The following is a 20,901-nucleotide window of genomic DNA, read 5'->3' as shown; positions in this document are numbered from 1 at the left end:
CGGTTCATTTTTCGACATGGTGATTTTCCCTTATTTTGTCCCCAAAGCTCTCAACTGAGTATGTAATGTAAGGTTACACCCAAACTTAACCTTCCTTACTTGTTGATATTGTAAAAGGCTGGAATACATATTAAATAAGTATAAATAGATTACATATTTATAATCAGCACTTTTACATAATTATTTCGAATTATTTTCACAATTTTTCAAACTTTAATTAGGTGTTTTTGCATAAAATTGCAAACGGTCAAAAATTAGCGCACAAAAGTTTACTAGGCAACTCTGTCTATTGAGAGAGCGATCAGCTGACACGTTCTTACGGAAAAAATCAAAATTGTTTTGATTTCTACGTTCCGGGCTACGTACGTACTGGCGTTGCACGTCGGTGAGTTTTCGTTTACATTGCACGCTCATAAGATAGGTCGTGTCAGCTGACAGGTTTTTGGTACGTACGTTCGTGAGTAACTGCCGCATTATTCTGCACTTAAGCCCCTTTTTCTAAATTCTTATCACAAAAAAATTTTAATATTTACTTAAAAATCTCGCGTTTCGGTAAATTAAATACATTAATTTCAAATTATTCAGAGAATTACAAAAACAAAATACATTGATAGTGTATGTTTGTTTGCATTTATGTCGACGTGCCACCACCTTATAATGTTCTACCAAGAGAAAAAGATATTGTTGCGGAGCTGACAACACTATTCACTGCCTTCATAGGTTTTCGTTTGTTTAATTGCAACCATGGCGGAACGATACAAGGTGGCAGCATGGTGACATACCCACATACATAAATAAGAATTCCATGTACTTTGTTTTTGTAAATTCGATGGACAAATGTCAAAATCGTACTGCGCCGGAAGTTGATGTATCAAATCAAATAAAAAAAGGTTATAATCAGTTGTTCGATGCGGCCACCTTGTATCGTTTCGCCATGATTGCAACGAAAAAAGCGACAATAGTATCGACGGGTTTTCCGCGAATAACTTTTAAACGAGATAAAAAATATATTTTCTGCTTGCGGATTCTGAATCATGTGCGACCCGAATTGTAAGTGCAGGACTTAAGTTGAAATTTTATTAAATTTGGAAACTAAAAAGCTTATATTCCATAAACTAAGAGTTTCCTAGACTTGCGGACATAGTATACCTATACAAGTGTGTCAACTAAAGCCGGAGTCATTGGTGCCGTATGTGGTATCGCTGTATCCGTATCCCTAACGTAATCAGCTGTTTATCGTTACGACGGTAAACCAAAACCCAATTGGTTGGCTACGATACGGTTACGACCTTAGCGGCACCAATAATCGATTGCATTGATTCTCATAAGGTTGGTCGAATCAGCTGTTATCAGGTTGCCGATACGGTTACCGATAAAGCACCAATGTCTCCAGCTTAAGCGATAAACGTCAAAACTACAAACAGCCTCGCTCACCTGATGCAAATCTCAAGTCTAGAGTTGCATTTTTGGTACGTAAGAGTACTTCAAGCTGAGGTGGATTTGATAGTTTAATAAAACTTTGTAGTATTTACAGATGAAATAGTTGCATATATTTCCGCGGAAATAAGAATACTAGAAGATTTGTAGCATGCAAAAATGCGGAAACATACGGAAAGCAAAATTTATTTAAATTGGAGTCATAATATAAAGCGCCACACATGTAACATGGAAAAATTTCACTTCTAAGGCTGTTTACACAAATGCATAAGGGCAAAATTATATAAACGCTTTGGTCGCTTCAAAGCAAGGATAACGTACGGCATTTCATTGTTTATACTCAGTTAAGCAGAGCTCACAGAGTATATTAAGTTTGATTGGATAACGGTTGGTTGTACATATATAAAGGAATCGAGATAGATATAGACTTCCATATATCAAAATAATCAGGATCGAAAAAAAATTTGATTGAGCCATGTCCGTCCGTCCGTCCGTCCGTTAACACGATAACTTGCGTAAATTTTGAGGTAACTTGATGAAATTTGGTACGTAGGTTCCTGAGCACTCTTCTCAGATCGCTATTTAAAATGAACGATATCGGACTATAACCACGCCCACTTTTTCGATATCGAAAATTTCCTAAAACTGAAAAAGTGCGATAATTCATTACCAAAGACAGATAAAGCGACGAAACTTGGTAGATGAGTTGAATTTATGACGCAGAATAGAAAATTAGAAAAATTTTGGACAATGGGCGTGGCACCGCCCACTTTTAAAAGAAGGTAATTTATAATTTTTGCAAGCTGTAATTTGTCAGTCGTTGAAGATATCATGATGAAATTTGGCAGGGACGTTACTCCTATTACTATTGGTACGCCCAATAAAAATTAGCAAAATCGGAGAAGAACCACGCCCACTTTTAAAAAAATTTTTTTTTAAAGTAAAATTTTAACAAAAAATTTAATATCTTTACAGTGTATAAGTAAATTTTGTCAACATTCAACTCCAGTAATGACATGGTGCAACAAAATACAAAAATAAAAGAAAATTTCAAAATGGGCGTGGCTCCGCCCTTTTTCGTTTAATTTGTCTAGGATACTTTTAACGCCATAAGTCGAACAAAAATTAACCAATCCTTTTGAAATTTGGTAGGGGCATAGATTTTATGATGCTAACTATTTTCTGTGAAAACGGGCGAAATCGGTTGATGCCACGCCCAGTTTTTATACACAGTCGTCCGTCTGTCCTTCCGCATGGCCGTTAACACGATAACTTGAGTAAATTTTGAGGTAACTTGATGAAATTTGGTGTGTAGATTTCTGAGCACTCATCTCAGATCACTATTTAAAATGAACAATATCGGACTATAACCACGCCCTCTTTTTCGATATCGAAAATTTCGTAAAACCGAAAAAGTGCGATAATTCATTACCAAAGACAGATAAAGCGACGAACCTTGGTAGATGAGTTGAATTTATGACGCAGAATGGAATATTTGTAAAATTTTGGACAATGGGCGTTGCACCGCCCACTTTTAAAAGAAGGTAATTGATAATTTTTGCAAGCTGTAATTTGTCAGTCGTTGAAGATATCATGATGAAATTTGGCAGGGACGTTACTCCTATTACTATATGTACGCCTAATAAAAATTAGCAAAATCGGAGAAGGACCACGCCCACTAAAAAAAAATTTTTTTTAAAGTAAAATTTTAACAAAAAATTTAATATCTTTACAGTATATAAGTAAATTATGTCAACATTCAACTCCAGTAATGACACGGTGCAACAAAATACAAAAATAAAAGAAAACTTCAAAATGGGCGTGGCTCCGCCCTTTTTCATTTAATTTGTCTAGATACTTTTAACGCCATAAGTCGAACAAAAATTAACCAATCCTTTTGAAATTTGGTAGGGGCATAGATTTTATGATGCTAACTATTTTCTGTGAAAACGGGCGAAATCGGTTTATGCCACGCCCAGTTTCTATACACAGTCGTTCGTCTGTCCTTCGGCATGGCCGTTAACACGATAACTTGAGCAAAAGTCGACATATCTTTAATGAACTTAGTTCACGTACTTAATTGAACTCACTTTATTTTGGTATGAAAAATGAACGAAATCCGATAATGACCACGCCCACTTTTTCGATATCGAAAATTACTAAAAATGAAAAAAATGCCATAATTCTATACCAAATACGAAAAAAGGGATGAAACATGGTGAGGTAATTGGATTGGTTTATTGACACGAAATATAACTTTAGAAAAAACTTTATAAAATGGTTGTGACACCTACCATATTAAGTAGAAGAAAATGAAAAAGTTCCGCAGGGCGAAATAAAAAACCCTTAAAATCTTGGCAGGTATTACATATATAAATAAATTAGCGGTATCCAACAGATGATGTTCTGTGTCACCCTGGTCCACATTTTGGTCGCGATCTGGAAAACGCCTTCACATATACAACTACCACCACTCCCTTTTAAAACTCTCATTAATACCTTTAATTTGATACCCATATCGTACAAACACATTCTAGAGTCACCCTGGTCCACCTTTATGGCGATATTTCGAAACGGCGTCCACCTATAGAACTAAGGCCCACTCCCTTCTAAAATACTCATTAACACCTTTCTTTTGATACCCATATTGTACAAACAAATTCTAGGGTCACCCCTGGTCCACCTTTATGGCGATATCTCGAAACGGCGTCCACCTATGGAACTAAGGATTACTCCCTTTTATAATACTCATTAACACCTTTCTTTTGATACCCATATTGTACAAACAAATTCTAGGGTCACCCCTGGTCCACCTTTATGGCGGTATCTCGAAACGGCGTCCACCTATGGAACTAAGGATTACTCCCTTTTAAAATACTCATTAACACCTTTCATTTGATACCCATATCGTACAAACGCATTCTACAGTCAACCCTGATCCACCTTTATGGCTATATCCCTAAATGGCGTCCACCTATAGAACTATGGCCCACTCCCTCATAAAATACTCTTTAACACCTTTCATTTGATATCCATATCGTACAAACGCATTCTAGAGTCACCCCTGGTCCACCTTTATGGCGATATCTCGAAAAGGCGACCACCTATACAACAACCACCACTCCCTTTTAAAACCCTCATTAATACCTTTAATTTGATACCCATATCGTACAAACACATCCTAGAGTCACCCCTGGTCCACCTTTATGGCGATATTTCGAAACGGCGTCCACCTATAGAACTAAGGCCCACTCCCTTTTAAAATACTCATTAACACCATTCGTTTGATGCCCATATTGTACAAACAAATTCTAGGGTCACCCCTGGTCCACCTTTGTGGCGATATCTCGAAACGGCGTCCACCTATGGAACTAAGGATTACTCCCTTTTAAAATACTCATTAACACCTTTCTTTTGATATCCATATTGTACAAACAAATTCAAGGGTCACCCCTGGTCCACCTTTATGGCGATATCTCGAAACTGCGTCCACCTATGGAACTAAGGATAACTCCCTTTTAAAATACTCATTAACACCTTTCATTTGATACCCATATCGTACAAACGCATTCTAGAGTCACCCCTGGTACACCTTTATGGCGATATCTCGAAAAGGCGACCACCTATACAACTACCACCTCTCCCTTTTAAAACCCTCATTAATACCTTTAATTTGATACCCATATCGTACAAACAAATCCTAGGGTCACACCTGGTCCACCTTTATGGCGATATCTCGAAACGGTGTCCACCTCTGGAACTAAGCATCACTCCCTTTTAAAATACTCATTAACACCTTTCCTTTGATACCCATATTGTACAAACAAATTCTAGGGTCACCCCTGGTCCACCATTATGGCGATATCTCGAAACGGCGTCCACCTATGGAACTAATGATTACTCCTTTTAAAATACTCATTAACATCTTTCGTTTGATACCCATATTGTACAAACGCATTCTAGGGTCACACTTGGTCCACCTTTGTGGCGATATCTCGAAACGGCGTCTACCTGTGGAACTAAGGATTACTCCCTTTTAAAATACTCATTAACACCTTTCATTTGATACCCATATCGTACAAACGCATTCTAGAGTCACCCCTGGTCCACCTTTATGGCGATATCTCGAAAAGGCGACCCCATATCGTACAAACAAATTCTAGGGTCACACCTGGTCCACCTTTATGGCGATATCTCGAAACGGCGTCCACCTGTGGAACTGAGCATCACTCGCTTTTAAAATACTCATTAACACCTTTCTTTTGATACCCATATTGTACAAACAAATTCTAGGGTCACCCCTGGTCCACCTTTATGGCGATATCTCGAAACGGCGTCCACCTATGGAACTAAGGATTACTCCCTTTTAAAATACTCGTTAACACCTTTCTTTTGATACCCATATTGTACAAACAAATTCTAGGGTCACCCCTGGTCCACCTTTATGGCGGTATCTCGAAACGGCGTCCACCTATGGAACTAAGGATTACTCCCTTTTAAAATACTCATTAACACCTTTCATTTGATACCCATATCGTACAAACGCATTCTAGAGTCAACCTGATCCACCTTTATGGCTATATCCTTAAATGGCGTCCACCTATAGAACTATGGCACACTCCCTCATAAAATACTCTTTAATGCCTTTCATTTGATACACATGTCATACAAACACATTCCAGGGTTTCCCTCGGTTCATTTTCCTACATGGTTATTTTCCCTTATGTTGTCACCATAGCTCTCAACTGAGTATGTAATGTTCGGTTACACCCGAACTTAACCTTCCTTACTTGTTTTCGTATGGCGTTGTCAAAGCGTAGGCACGCATCCAAAGTATTTATGTAAATTTTTCGATACTTATCCCGACAGATGAATTAATGAATGCAACACAACCAAAGCGTCTGTGTAAATCCGCCTTAATTTTTGTAGCTGTGAACTCTCCTGCAAATAAAATGGTGCTGTAAGTGCAAACAAATCAAACTCCTATATGACACTACTTTATTTTCTATGTATTTTTCTTGTATTTTCTCTTATATTTTTTGTCGAGGGAGCCAATAAGGTTTCGGTACTGGTGTAAGTGTGTGAACTATATTTAAAAATACTAACGAAATACAAGAAAAATACAACGTAGTTTATTAAAAGCAAACAAGCCAGGTTGTATTTCGATAGGGTTTCTTGACATTAGGCCGTTTTTTCTTTATTTTTTCTAACAAATGAAAATTTCCGTTTTAGTTTCAAAATTTTGTGCATAAAAACACAACTAAATTCAAAGGGTAAATTGTGTGTGCAAATAAGTTTTCAATAAGTGTACATTTTTCAGTTTTTCATAGTTAAGGAATTGACCTCCAGATTCTTGTGTTACACGAATATAGTGAACTTGTGTACAGAAATTCAAATTAAAAAGTTTTTCACAATAATTTTAAAAACTCTACGTTGTCTCTGCTTTTTACACTTAAAGCAGTAACCTTCCGTAATAAATTAAACTTCTAATGAAAATCAGTAACTCTGAACTGAACACTTTTCGCCATGATATAAAATTAAAATGCTGTGGAACAGGAGCAACACTTTTGTGACTACATAAACCCTGTTTTAATCTTTTACGTCTCTGCACAGAACCCTAATTGACCGTTTTCAACCGAAACAACAATTGCAACCCAGTTTTTCCCGTTATGCTCACTTAAGCGAGTGCCTGTCAGAAAGAAGTCAACACACTTGTACTTGTACACTATGGTTGCGGATGATAATTTTGTGATTTTTAGGACCCCCGCCACCCCTCGAAAAAAAAGTTGGAAAATCGTGGCACCTTATTCAAAATAAGCCCCTGCATTTGGAACCATGGTTCAGCTCCGCAACAATATCTTTTTAACTTGGTAGAACATTATAAGGTGGTGGCACGTCGACATAAATGCAAACAAACATACACTATCAATGTATTTTGTTTTTGTAATTCTCTGAATAATTTGAAATTAATGTATTTAATTTACCGAAACGCAGGATTTGTAAGTAAATATTAAAATTTTTTATGATAAGAATTTAGAAAAAGGGGCTTAAGTGCAGAATACATACATTTGTCAAAAAAAAAAAAAAATAAAAAATCGGACTTTATAGATATTTTTATGCTGATTCCAACGGTATATTTCTTTTTTGGTGCAAATGAAAGGTTAGGCGGTAATTCCATGTCAAAAGGCAAAATTATGAATTTTTCAAATCAAAATATCTTCGAAACTAGTGGATGGATTTCAAAAATTTGAAAAATAACCTATAAAAATACCTTTCATCTGATGTATATATATCTTTAACTTTTCTAGTCTTTATTTACAAAAAATTTGAAAAAGCTCTTTTTTGGTGGCCATGCACAGTAATTCTGCGTACAAAACCTTTCTGCATAGGCGGCCTTTGGCCGCGCTTGTAAAAATAACCCTGGGCTACGCCATGCCAAGTCCAGGTGTGTGGTATAACCGTGGCTACCGCCACGGTGATGTCCTTCTACGTAGTTCACCCTTCTGCGTAGGCGGTCTTCGGCCGCACTTTAAAAAAATAACCCTTAGCGGATCCAACACCGGCTACGCCACAGTAATTCTGGGTAGAACACCTTTAAAAAAAATTACCCTTAAAAGATCCGACACCGGCAACAAGAAAACTAACATAAATACTCACCTCCAAACAAACCCGTCAAAGAGTTTTACAAAATCAAAATACATGGATAGGGTATGTTTGTTTGCATTTATGTCGACGTGCCACCACCTTATAATGTTCTACCAAGTTAAAAAGATATTGTTGCGGAGCTGGCAACACTATTCACCACCTTCATATGTTTTCGTTTGTTTAATTGCAACAACGAAAAAACGACAATAGTATTGACGGGTTTTCCGCGAATAACTTTTAAACGAGATAAAAAATATAGTTTCTGCTTTCGTATTCTGAATCTTGACGCAAATACGCGTCTTTTGATACCGCTATCGACATGTGCGACCCGAATTTTAAGTGCAGGACTTAAGTTGAAATTCTATTAAATTTGGAAATTAAAAAGCTTATATTTCATTAAGTAAGAGTTTCTTAGAGCTGCGGATTCCATTTTGGAGATTTTTAGGACCCCCTCTACCCTACTAATCAATAAAAGTTTGAAAATCGTGCCACCTTATATAAAATCCAACCCCAATTTGTGAGCCAGATAATTTGTTAAATACTTGTCTTTAGTTTGGCAACGTTGCCTCAAATAAACCTACTTTTTCAAAAATAGATGTCGCTGCTTAGCCTTTCGCCGTATGAGTTAAGCTGGAGTCATTGGTGCCGTATGTCGTATCGCTGTATCCGTATCCCTAACGTAATCAGCTGTTTATTGTTACGACGGTAAACCAAAACTCAATTGGTTGGCTACGATACGGTTACGACTTTAGCGGCACCAATAATCGATTGCATTGATTCTCATAAGGTTGGTCGAATCAGCTGTTAAAAGGTTACCGATACGGTTACCGATAAAGCACCAATGTCTCCAGCTTTAAATGAAAAACAGTGGTGACATCTGCCTATCACATTTCACATGTGAGAAAATATCACGACATCTGCTTCTCAAGTCTCTCAATGATCCAGAGCATTCCCGTGAGAATTGAGCGTGAGTCGGAGCTGTAAAACTCACTAGATGGCGGCAAATAGCTGTGTTTTTTTACATCTATAAACGTTTACGATTAAACTTTATATGGACTACTAAGCGACAAACTTTAAATACACCTCTGACATTGCTGCGCATAAAACTAGTACTACTAAACTTCAATACGCATTATACTCAGATGTAACTGAAATATGTGTCTTGTTTCACCTCTACACTAATTTTATGTATCACCTCTTAAATGGTGCGTCTCCACTATTCATCGCAACTGATTCAGCTATATGTTATACATTATGGCCACCAGAGGTTTGTGTCTCTGATTTTAGGTACACCCTTACTGTAGCTAGTTAATTAACCACTGCCTCTAGATGGGTCTCATAAGCATTTTCTAAGCGAGGATAAGCGTTTTTTTACGCGCAAGCGTAAACGTATACGCTTTTAAGGAAAAACACGGCTAATATTTTTGTTGATGCGTTGCAAACAAGTTTCCGTGAGTTGAATGACATTTTAGTTGATGCAACTGCCAAATGAAATATTTATTCTTAAATTTGAACTAGATAGATAGATACCTAATTGAGGATCGCACTGCGACCATTGGTATATTGTGCCCTCAGCTAATTTACAGCACCTCATCCAAGCCGACATCTCTGACGAACCCTAGCAGTTCACCTGGCTTGAGGTATTTGATGTGAGAATGTTCTGGTCATGGTGAGCCCATAAACTTAGCCCTACGTCTTGAGATTGCGCCACACCCCAGCATGATATGGTCCTCCGTCTCCGCTGATGGATCACAAAATCGCCATGTTTTGTTCGATATTGTAACGAATTTACTGCAAATCCTTTTATTTGCCCTTTTGCTAAGTTCGTATCACTAAACTGTTGAATAAATAACTCCAATATTGAATAATGGAAAATGGCCTTTATTAAAGTACTTTACAATAACACTTATACTTTGCAACTAGCTGGCTTAATAACCAAACTGACTGATAGCTTAAATGAAACTGTTCTATTGCCCGACAGAGAATTTACTGCAAATCCTCTTATTTGCCCTTTTGCTAAGTTCGTATCACTAAACTGTTGAATAAATAACTCCAATATTGAATAATGGAAAAATGGCCTTTATTAAAGTACTTCACAATAACACTTATACTTTGCAACTAGCTGGCTTAATAACCACACTGACTGATAGCTTAAATGAAACTGTTATATTGCTCGACAGATAGCGTGCTTAACTGAAACTGCCCATAGCGCCTCTACCGCTGATGCTTTTATACTCTGTGATTTCCTCGTGGCATCTTCTTGGCGCTTCCAGAGTTTTACTTAGTTAGTTATAAATTTCTCAGCTACATCTACAGGTGTAACTATATATGTGTAGACATAATGATTGATTCGTTTATGTAGATACATAATGATTGATCTATGGATGTGCATGCAAGGCGCTGCTTAGCATCGGCTTAGAGATGGCAGCACCCCTTAGTGTTGCTAATATTCATAACACTGCCCTCCACCTAAGTCTTATCGTCCCGATCAGACAAATCTCTCGATCTTAACGCTGCTGGCGTCTCCAAATGTACCACCCTTCTACTTCGTGGTTTCCCAATTGTTTGTATGCGGTAGATGACATCACTGATCCTCTTCACAACTCTGTACGGGCCTTCCCAGCTGCACCGATATTTGGATGGAACACCTCTCCGCCGGTGAGGGTTGTATAGCAGTACAAAATCTCCCTCCAAAAAACCTTCCGAATTAAAGTTCTTGTCGTGCCAGTGTTTCATCTTTCTACTCATTACCCTGGGCCGTTCCCTTACACTCTGTTCTTTGGCCAATGAAGAACTACTTCGCAGAGTTTTATCTTGACGGATTTGCTTTGCATAATCAGTATCGTTCCGACGCTTCACAAGAGTAGTGTGCCCTGACTTAAAACCACCCTTGCATTCTTTCTGCGAAATTCTTTCCTTCGTTTTTGTGCGTCCCTTTGGTTTTGTCAATGTCAGTGTTTTTCTCGCAGGTCATTTTGATTTCGCTTTATTTGGCCCATTCGATCCATCAACCTTTACCTTTGACTTTCGTGGCCTTTGTCGAGTCTTCTCCACCAGTACTCCATTACTGCTGAACCCTTTCTCCAAACTGAAGTTAAGTGGTATATCCTGGTTCTCATAACGCATCACCCTTCGCTGCATATCAATCTTGATGTCATGGTCAACCAAGAAATCCACTCCCAATATAACTTCATCAACAATCTCCGCCACAACGAATTTGTGTAAAACCTTCCCAATTAAGACTTCACAGATCACTTCTCCCCGGACTTGGTTATACTCGCCAGTGACCGTACGCAACCTTGCTCCAGGTAATGACTTTACTCTCCTGTAGACCAAATCAGATCGAATCAAGGAATTAGATGCGCCCGTATCTACAGTCAGTACACGCTCCTTGCCATCGACACTCCCTCTGACGGTAAGACTGCTGATTTCCTTCCAATTTGCGACAGAGATATCACAGGACATTCAATAGCTGGGGCAAGTTTTCGTTCTTTACATCTGACACGCTCATGCTCATCTCCTCCAGCTTTGCGTTTACGGCCACCCACATTGTTGGAACTACTAGGATCAAGATCGCAATGACGTGCAATGTGACCGGGCTTCCCGCATTTGAAGCATTTGATAACTTTTTGACTCCGTTTTTTCGATCCTTTCAGCGCCTCCAATATTGCGTCTACCCACTCTGGCCTTTCTCCTTCCACGCGGCGTGCTTTGAAAACTGGCTTACACAGAAGCGACGCTGTTTCCTGAATCAGCGCTTGTGACACCGTTTCAGCGAATGTTTGCTTTGGGTTCGCATATGTGGCTCGCTTCGTTTCGACGTCCCGTATGCCGTTTATAAAGCTCTGAATCTTTACCCTTTCAGTGTATTCCACGGGTGCGTCCGCATTCGCTAAATGTGCCAGCCTTTCAACATCCGACGCCAACCCTTGCAATGTCTCACCAGGCTTCTGGAAGTGGTTCAGTAACTCCATTTGGAATATCTGTTTTCTATGCTCGCTTCCATAACGTCGTTCTACAGCAGCCATCAATGCTTCATAGTTGTTCCGCTCTCCTTCGGGAATCGTCTGTAGAATTTCGGCTGCTGGCCCCTTTAATGCTACGAATAGAGCTGCAACTTTATCTTCCGCATTCCAGTTGTTCACAGCTGCGGTCTTCTCAAACTGTAGCCTGAAGACCTGGAAAGGAACAGAACCGTCAAAAGATGGAGTTTTTACCTTCGTATTACTCGCTGAAGCAGCCGGCCGATTAAGTTGCAATTCCTGTATACGACTTCTCAAAGCATCCACCTCTGCCTCGAATTTTTCTTCAAACTGCGTTATTTTCTCGTCCATACGCGCTTCGAGTTTTGATGATATACGCGCCTCTTGCTCTTTTAGTTGTGTTTCCATCTTTGATGTAATGTGAAATACGGGTCTCATGTGATTCCAGCTGGGATGCCATATATGTCTTCTGCTCTTCCAGTTGAGATGACATTTGCGATGACGTTTCTGAAATACGTGCCTCCTGTGCTTCCATCTTGGATGTAATCTGTGTCGACATTTCTGACATACGCGTTTCTTGTGCTTCAATCTTCGATGTTATGCGTGTCTCCTGCGATTCCAGTTGAGATGACACTGTCGACGTTTGAGCAGTTATTGCAGCCAATATTATGTTCAAGTCTGTGCTCGTAACTGTCTGCGATGTTTCGTTTTTCTCTTCAATTGTTGTTGTTGTATCGTCGACATCAAGATGAAAGACATACTCTTCCACATTAATTCCTTCTGCTTCCATTGCCTCTCGTAGTCGTGCCTGAAGTTCGAGTTTAATGCCGGTTGTATTCAATCCACGGCTCTCCAACTCCTTCTTCAGTTGCTGGATCTTCAATTCACTGAACTATGCCATGTCCTTGTTGTCCTCTGGAATTTATTCAACAATTCCTCTTTTGACACCAATTGTAACGAATTTACTGCAAATCCTCTTATTTGCCCTTTTGCTAAGTTCGTGTCACTAAACTGTTGAATAAATAACTCCAATATTGAATAATGGAAAAATGGCCTTTATTAAAGTACTTCACAATAACACTTATACTTTACAACTAGCTGGCTTAATAACCAAACTGACTGATAGCTCTGTTCTATTGCCCGATAGATAGCGTGCTTAACTGAAACTGCCCAGAGCGGCTCTACCGCTGATGCTTTTATACTCTGTGATTTCCTCGTGGCATCTTCTAGGCGCCTCCAGAATTTTACTTAGTTAGTTATACATTTCTCAGCTACAACTGCAGATGTATAATTTTTATAGCTTCTCTCATACCCCATGCGCTTGTATGTGTGAGCGACACTTCCACAATCACATTTGCATACCTTTAGGAGCATTTCAGATAAGATATCTGCATGTGCTTGTGCGTTGCTGTAGATACATAATGATTGATCCATGGATGTGCATGCAAGGCGCTGCTTAGCATCGGCTTAGAGATGGCAGCACCCCTTAGTGTTGCTAATATTCGTAACAATATTATACCCAGCTTTTGCATGTGACTGGTCAGTCTACAGTGTCCTGTAAGAATAGCCGTTATGATTCTTACGTTACCTTTTGAGAGGCCTATTAATGCCCTATATCGAGTTGTGCTGTAAACCCCTAAGAGTTACTTAGATTGTCTCAGGCCTGGAATATTGCGCCAGTGTTCTTCCCTCTCTTCCCTTTCTTCTACTAATAGATGCCCTAATATCCTGCGGGCCTACTGGCAGGAACGGCTCGGAACCAATAGTTCGTGTCGTTGCTGCCTCTCTGACCCGGCTGTCCGCCTGGTCGTTACCCTCAACTCCCCTGTGGCCAGGAACCCAAGCCAATAATAGTTCGTTGCGTGCTCCTAGTTAATTTAGCTTTTCAACGCACTGAAGGACCAGTGCTGATTTTATTTCAAACGCTGAGATCGCCTTGAGGGCGGCCTGACTGTCAGCTGCTGAGGCGTTAGAGGCGTTGATTCCGCATTACAATTGACGAGGTGGTTGGTGTCATGGAGACACATTGGAGGCAGGGCATAAATTTTGTGTGCCGGGGTTGATTCTGGATAGGTAAGAGTTTAACGTGTTACAGTATCCAGATCGAAGTTGAGCTAGAGTCACTCGCGTTTCCCTAGGGAGTGTGCGTTCCTCTTCTGCAAGTTTTGGGTATTGTTCTTTGAGTACAGGATTCACCGGGCAATTCCTGGCATAGAGGTCCGACGCCTGTTTGTGGAGTACACTGAGGACCTGCTTGTGTCTTTTGACTTCATACGGCTGTGTTCTCAGGTGCCGTATTTCCTCATAATACTTACGGAGATGACTTCTTAAGCCCCTGGGCGGTGTTGGCTCATCAATCAGATGTCCGTTGGGATGTCCAGGTTTCTGGCTATTCAACAGGAACTGTTTGGTTAGCATTTCGTTTCTCTCCATAATGGGGAGTATTCTCGCCTCATTATGTAGATAGTGTTCTGGGGACATAAGAAGAAAACCCGTAGCGGTTCTGAGGGCATTATTATGGCAGGCCTGTAGCGTCTTCCAGTGAGTAGTCTTTAGGCTTGGCCACCATATCGGGGACGCGTAGCAAGCAATCGGCTGGCCAATTGCTTTGTAAGTGGTAATGAGGGTTTATATATCTCTTCTCCAAGTACTGCCAGCAAGAGATTTGAGCATTTTATTATGGTTCTGGATTTTCGGTACAATTGCGGCTGCATGCTCATTAAAATGTAGATCCTGATCGAACGTCACATCCAAGATTTTGGGGTGTAAGACAGTCGGTAGCGTAGTGCTATTGACGTGGATGTTCAAAATGGTCGACATTTGGGAGGTCCATGTTGTAAATAAGCTCGCCGATGATTTAGTCGGTGATAATGTCAGGTTTCGCGAGGTGAAAAAACTGGAGAGATCAGGGAGGTAGCCATTTATTTTGGTGCAAAGCCAGAACCATGTGTAGCGGTTTACTATTGGAGGATAAATTAATTTATTATGATGGCAATGTTTTGTTTTTGGTTGTTTTGATGTGACTGTCGTGAATTTGTTGATTGTAGAATTAGAGTAGATATATATTTTTACGAATATTAGCAAAACTAACGGGTGCTGCTATCTCTAAGCCGATGCTAAACAGTGATATCATGCACATCCATAGATCAATCATTATGTATCTACATAAACGAAACAATAATTGCGTCTACACATATGCACCATGTACGTATGCGAGCAGCGGAGAATCAATGCACAAACACATGCATATATCTGAGATACTCCTGAAAGTATGCAATGAGAGAAGCTATAAAATCGTGCAATTGTAGTTACAGCTGAGAAGTTTGTTAGCTGATGGCAACTAGTAGATTCTGGAAGCGCCTAGAAGATGCGAACGTTGAAATCAGAGAGTATAAAAGGCAGCAAATGTAGAGGCGCTGGAATTCAGTTTGATTTGAGCTTTCAAGCAGTTTCGATTAAGACGCTATCTAGCGAGCCATAGCAGTATTATTTTGAAAGCTAGTTTCATTTAAGCTATCAGTTTGGTTATTAAGCCAGCTACTGACTGTAGATACGGGTGCATCCCATTCCATCATTCGATCAGATTTACTCATAATTGGAGTGGACTTAATCAACCAAGGTATCAAAATCGATATGCAAAGCAAGACGAAGCGATATAAAAACATGGATGTGCCACTTAATTTCGGCTACGAGAGAGGCTACAGCAGTAAACGAGTGCTGGTGGAAGAGAGTCAGCAAATACCACCAAAATCCGAAGCAGTCATCTGGGCAAAGGTTGATGGAGATTGTGGGACAAACAAATTGTGGGTTGTCGAAGCAGCAAACAAATCAGCACCGAACATACTTATAGGAAAAGCCCTGGCTATGACAAAACAAGATGGACGTATTCCGGTAAGAGTACTCAATGAGTTCAAGTCACCACTCAAACTGACCAAAGGAGCTATTTTGGGAAGATGCCAAGAGCCTGAAGTAATTATTAACTGTGAACAGCTCCAGGAACACGTTTCATCTAGTAATAGTGATCTTTCAAATGACATCATGGCATGGACGGAGGGGCTAGAGGAAGATTATCAGAGTAAGGCAAAGCAACTGCTCTTAAAGTACGCAAACATATTTGACCAGGATGGTTTCAAACCAGGCCGCACCAATGTTGTGAAACATCAAATTGACACTGGAAACGCGAGGCCGATCCGTCAAGCTCCATGTAGTGTTCCACTGGCGAAGCGGGAAGTTGTGAGTCAAATTATACAAGAAATGACAGCGGCGTCATCGAACCATCAGCTAGTCGCTGGAGCTCACCGGTAGTACTTGTAAAGAAGAAGGATGGAAAAATAAGGTTTTGCGTGGAGTACCGGAAATTGAATGACGTTACGAAAAAGGATAGCTACCCATTGCCAAGAATTGACGACACTCTGGACTCGCTCTCTGGTACGACATGGTTTTCCACACTTGACTTGAAAAGCGGCTACTGGCTAGTGGAGGTGAAGGAGGAAGACAAACAGAAAACAGCCTTCAACGTCGGGGATGGTCTTTGGCAATTTACAGTAATGCCCTTTGGACTATGTAATGCACCAGCTACTTTCGAGAGACTCATGGATCAGGTGTAGAAAGGAAAACATTCTTGGTGTACCTGGACGACATCATCATATTGGGCAAGAACTTTGATGAAAATCTTAAAAACTTAGATGAAGTTTTCCAGAGAATAGCTGGCGCTGGTCTGAAGTTAAGTCCCAAAAAGTGTGCGCTGTTTAAAAAGGAAGTAAATTATTTGGGTCACAAGGTAATGACAGAAGGTATCCGTACAGCGAATGAAAAGATAGAGGCAGTAAAGGATTGGCCAAGACCACAGAATCTGCATGAATTGAGAAGTTTTCTTAGGCTGTGCACATATTACCGCCGATTTGTGCCAAATTTTGCCAGCGTAGTCCATAGTCTCCACAAGCTAACAAGAAAAAATAAGGCTTTTGAATGGAAGAAGGAGCAAGAAGTAGCTTTCCAAACATTGAAAGAGCGTTTGTGCACTGCCCCAATGTTGGCATATCCGATTCCAGGGCAACTAGTAGATTCTGGAAGCGCCTAGAAGATGCGAAAGTTGAAATCAGAGAGTATAAAAGGCAGCAAATGTAGAGGCGCTGGAATTCAGTTTGATTTGAGCTATCAAGCAGTTTCGATTAAGACGCTATCTAGCGAGCCATATCAGTATTATTTTGAAAGTCAGTTTCATTTAATCTATCAGTTTGGTTATTAAGCCAGCTAGTTGCAGTGTATAAGTGTTATTGTGAAGTACTTTAATAAAGGCCATTTTTCCATTATTCAATATTGGAGTTATTTATTCAACAGTTTAGTGATACGAACTTAGCAAAAGAGCAAATAAGAGGATTTGCAAGTAAATTCGTCAATATATAAAAATAACTTCGCCAATTATACAGTATATAAACAGCTGTGGGTAACTGTGAGTTTTAAAATGATAATCATCATTCATATTATTTGTACGAAAAAAAATGTACATTTCAAAACTCACAGCTAATGAATACGGCCCCTGCTTTTGGGCATAATTTATGTGATAATCATATATGTAATATTGCTAAAAGAAAATGCTCGGAATGTGTTTTGAATTCGAAATCAAAACAAGACAGCATATGAAATTTTTGTGATAAGTGTGACAAGAAAAAATTAAAATTTAGGTACATTCGATTATTGAGTACAAAAACAAAAGGTAATAGTCGAGAGAGGTGTCAAACGACGCGTCTTGACATCAGTATTAATAATAATAAAATAAAAAAATAAAAATTTTAACTCATTCAAAAGATATTAACAAAAACCGAAAAAAATATCCACGGGGTGGAATCCACAGTATTTTTGCGCAGAACATCTTTGTGCGTTGGCCGCGCTTATAAAAAATAACCGCCACGGTGAGGCACAGTTTTTTTTGTGGGTATAAACACAACAACAACCACATGAAAATCGCCAACTTCAACTGCAAATATCTCCGGACAGAGATAAAATTTTCCGCCTTCGGATTATTTTTCTCGAGATTAATACGCGTCTTTTGACACCTCTCTCGATATTTTTGGTAGCGTATTAGCAGTTCACCTCTCAACTAGACTTTTACCAAACAAAAACGTTTAAACAGCAATATATCTGCACTCTGTCTGATCTTTGCGAAAGCACCTCGCCTTTTGTAGCAATATAGCAGTTTTACATATATGGTGATAATTTATCTTTTATATGAAATCCATTTTAATTGCAGTTTAAGCCAACTCTGCGAAACCGCTACCCCACGAACAGCATGTGTAGTGTGTATCATGGATAACGTTTCGTGCATACATGCTGCTGGTAACACTGCTCACACGCATAGACATTTCATGAAAAAATGTATCAACATTAAATTGTAAACAATTCATTTATTCACAAAAACAAGCGAAAATATAACAAAAATAGATTTCCACGCAAACTCATTAAAGCCATAAATATTGTCCATTAACAATAACCAACATTTCAAAAAATATGTCATACCTAGTGAATTTCAGCAACGACACTGCCAAGCAAATTCTCATTGAAATCATACGCACAGTGAATCAACCGGAGAACTCCAAGAAGCTGTCGGAAGCGAAGGCATCCGCTGGCAAGGAAATGTTACTCATGATGCAACATGTCTTCCCACTCGTCATGCAGCTACAAACAGATGTTATCAAAACTTATGGATTCCCAGGAAATCGAGAAGGACTTGTACAATTCTCACAGCTAGTACGTGAAATGGAACGTGAAGATGTAGAGATAGCAAGGTTACGTAGTCAGATACGAGCCATTTACTTGCCGCCCATAGCTATAAATACAACAAATGATATTTTAATATAATTACCAAGAAGCGCAATAATTAAAGACTGAATTCAAATATGTATTAACAGTAAGATGTGTCGAATCAATACGGAGCAGACAACTTGATTGTTGGCCAGCACAAGAATGCATTTATAACAATAGAGACAATTAAGCAATTGAAAAGTATTTAGAGTAGTTGAAGTATTGCTATAACTTTGTAAAAGATACTGGCTTTTATAAAAATTTTTATAAAACAAGCATAACAAATTTTAATTTGGGTTTTCAGCTCACATATATGTATTTTTCAGCTAACGTACATATATAGTTATGCATGCACCTATGAATATAAAAATACGCATAAAATAATGTGCGGATTTATTGAACTTTATTCGCAAATATAATCAAAATACTTTACAATAATTATTACGCTAGTTTTAAAAATCTATAGAGAGAGGACATACCTGGCAATGATAATTCAGGTACGCAGAACATCATAGTAAGTCATTGGACTATTCCAGCTCTAGCTTAGGTGATATTGAACTGGGCAAGTAATTTGGAGAATGTTTGATTTCATACCATATTCTAAACAAATCCATACGACATCGATGGAAAATGTGACCAAAAATTCGCAGGATTTGAAGTTTTTAATTTATCTATAGCTTGTGCATTTTTTACTTTTCCCACACTGATTGAGCTTCCATCTGACCCACATAGGCCGATTATACTACTCATAGACTTAAGTATTCGAAAAAAGGGAATGTTTTTGTTGTTGTTTTAACCATAGACACATACCTGAGGCTTGTAGAGCACTAAAGACTTGGATAATACGAGTACGCTCTGGCACCTTCTACTATTGGTCCGACTGACTTGGTGTCAAAGAGCGGGAAAAGAAACTTCAAAATCTTTAGAAAAAAGTTATTCAATTTGAAATAAAGAATGTCAAGCGTGATTGCCCCTGAACAGTTGTTTGGCAAACACTCCGAGTGTATTTAAGCCATGAAAAGCTCAGCGCAAATTCATGTCCTTGCATGATCTGTTCGGAGTCGACAAAAAACATAAATATCCCGCCCCGCCAATTTGAAGCAAAAATTAAAAAGTTGGACGAGGAAAATTTGAAGATACCCCCGGCTCAAATATCCTGGGAGTTATAAAGGGCCTTGTATTTATTTTTTATTTTTCATGCATAAATGATCTGGAGATAGTCCCGGAATGCCTAAATTGTTGTTGTTGTTGTTGTAGGGATAAGGTTGCTCCCCGAAGGCTTTGGGGAGTGTTATCGATGTGATGGTCCTTTGCCGGATACAGATCCGACACGCTCCGGTAACACAGCACCATATACAGCACATATATAACGTATGCCGCCTCTGCTCTGAATGAATAAAGTCTATTTCCCTTGGCTTCTGGGAGCTTAGTACACTCATATTAATTCTGCGGTAAGTTGTTCCTCAAGGACTGTACTTTCTTCAACTCCGATTTTGCCTAACCATGCAAGTGGTGGTTAGATACGGATGGATCACAGAAACACTTCTGCATCTATGTCCTATAAAGCCATGTCATACCCGATATACCCAAAAATGTTCATCAGCAATTTCAGTCAGTCACCAGTCTCAAATTATATTCTTAGTACTGTAGCGTAGAGCTGGCTTTTTTATTTAAAGTAAATTCCTTTTCCTGTTAATTTATTTCCGAACACATGTTCATCCAGATAAACTTACTTATCTCGTACGTACTATTTATGCAATGGGTTGAGAACAGAGAGGACCAAAAGTAAAGACCAGCTGGTCAGGGGGTTAGAATATACCCGCGGTAGGTATGCCTGTCGTAAGAGGCGACTAAAATACCGGATTGGCCTGAAGATTTAATGTGGCCATATAAATCGTTCCCGAGATGGTCGGGCCAGCACCTTAATGATGCTGTGTTACCGGAGCGTACCGGATCTGTAAACGGCAAAGGACCATCACATCGATCACTCCCTAAACCTTCGGGGAGCAAACGTATCGCTACAACAACAACAACA

At 39.3% G+C, this 20,901-nt stretch overlaps 1 protein-coding gene across 1 annotated transcript; it reads left to right on the top strand.

Annotated features, from left to right (window-relative positions):
- The first annotated feature begins 959 nt into the window (after positions 1–959).
- LOC137242672 (protein C10) lies at positions 960–19,304 on the top strand. The gene is made up of 2 exons (XM_067769931.1): positions 960–1,050; positions 18,316–19,304. The coding sequence occupies exon 2, from the start codon at positions 18,573–18,575 to the stop codon at positions 18,921–18,923; it is 351 nt and encodes a 116-aa protein (XP_067626032.1). The 5' UTR covers positions 960–1,050; positions 18,316–18,572; the 3' UTR covers positions 18,924–19,304.
- Positions 19,305–20,901: the final 1,597 nt, after the last annotated feature.

This window comes from Eurosta solidaginis, chromosome 2 (genome assembly GCF_040869045.1).
Source record: "Eurosta solidaginis isolate ZX-2024a chromosome 2, ASM4086904v1, whole genome shotgun sequence".
NCBI classification, from domain to species: domain Eukaryota; kingdom Metazoa; phylum Arthropoda; class Insecta; order Diptera; family Tephritidae; genus Eurosta; species Eurosta solidaginis.
The sequence above is the reverse complement of the archived record's forward strand: the minus strand, read 5'-3'. Positions and strand labels throughout refer to the sequence as shown.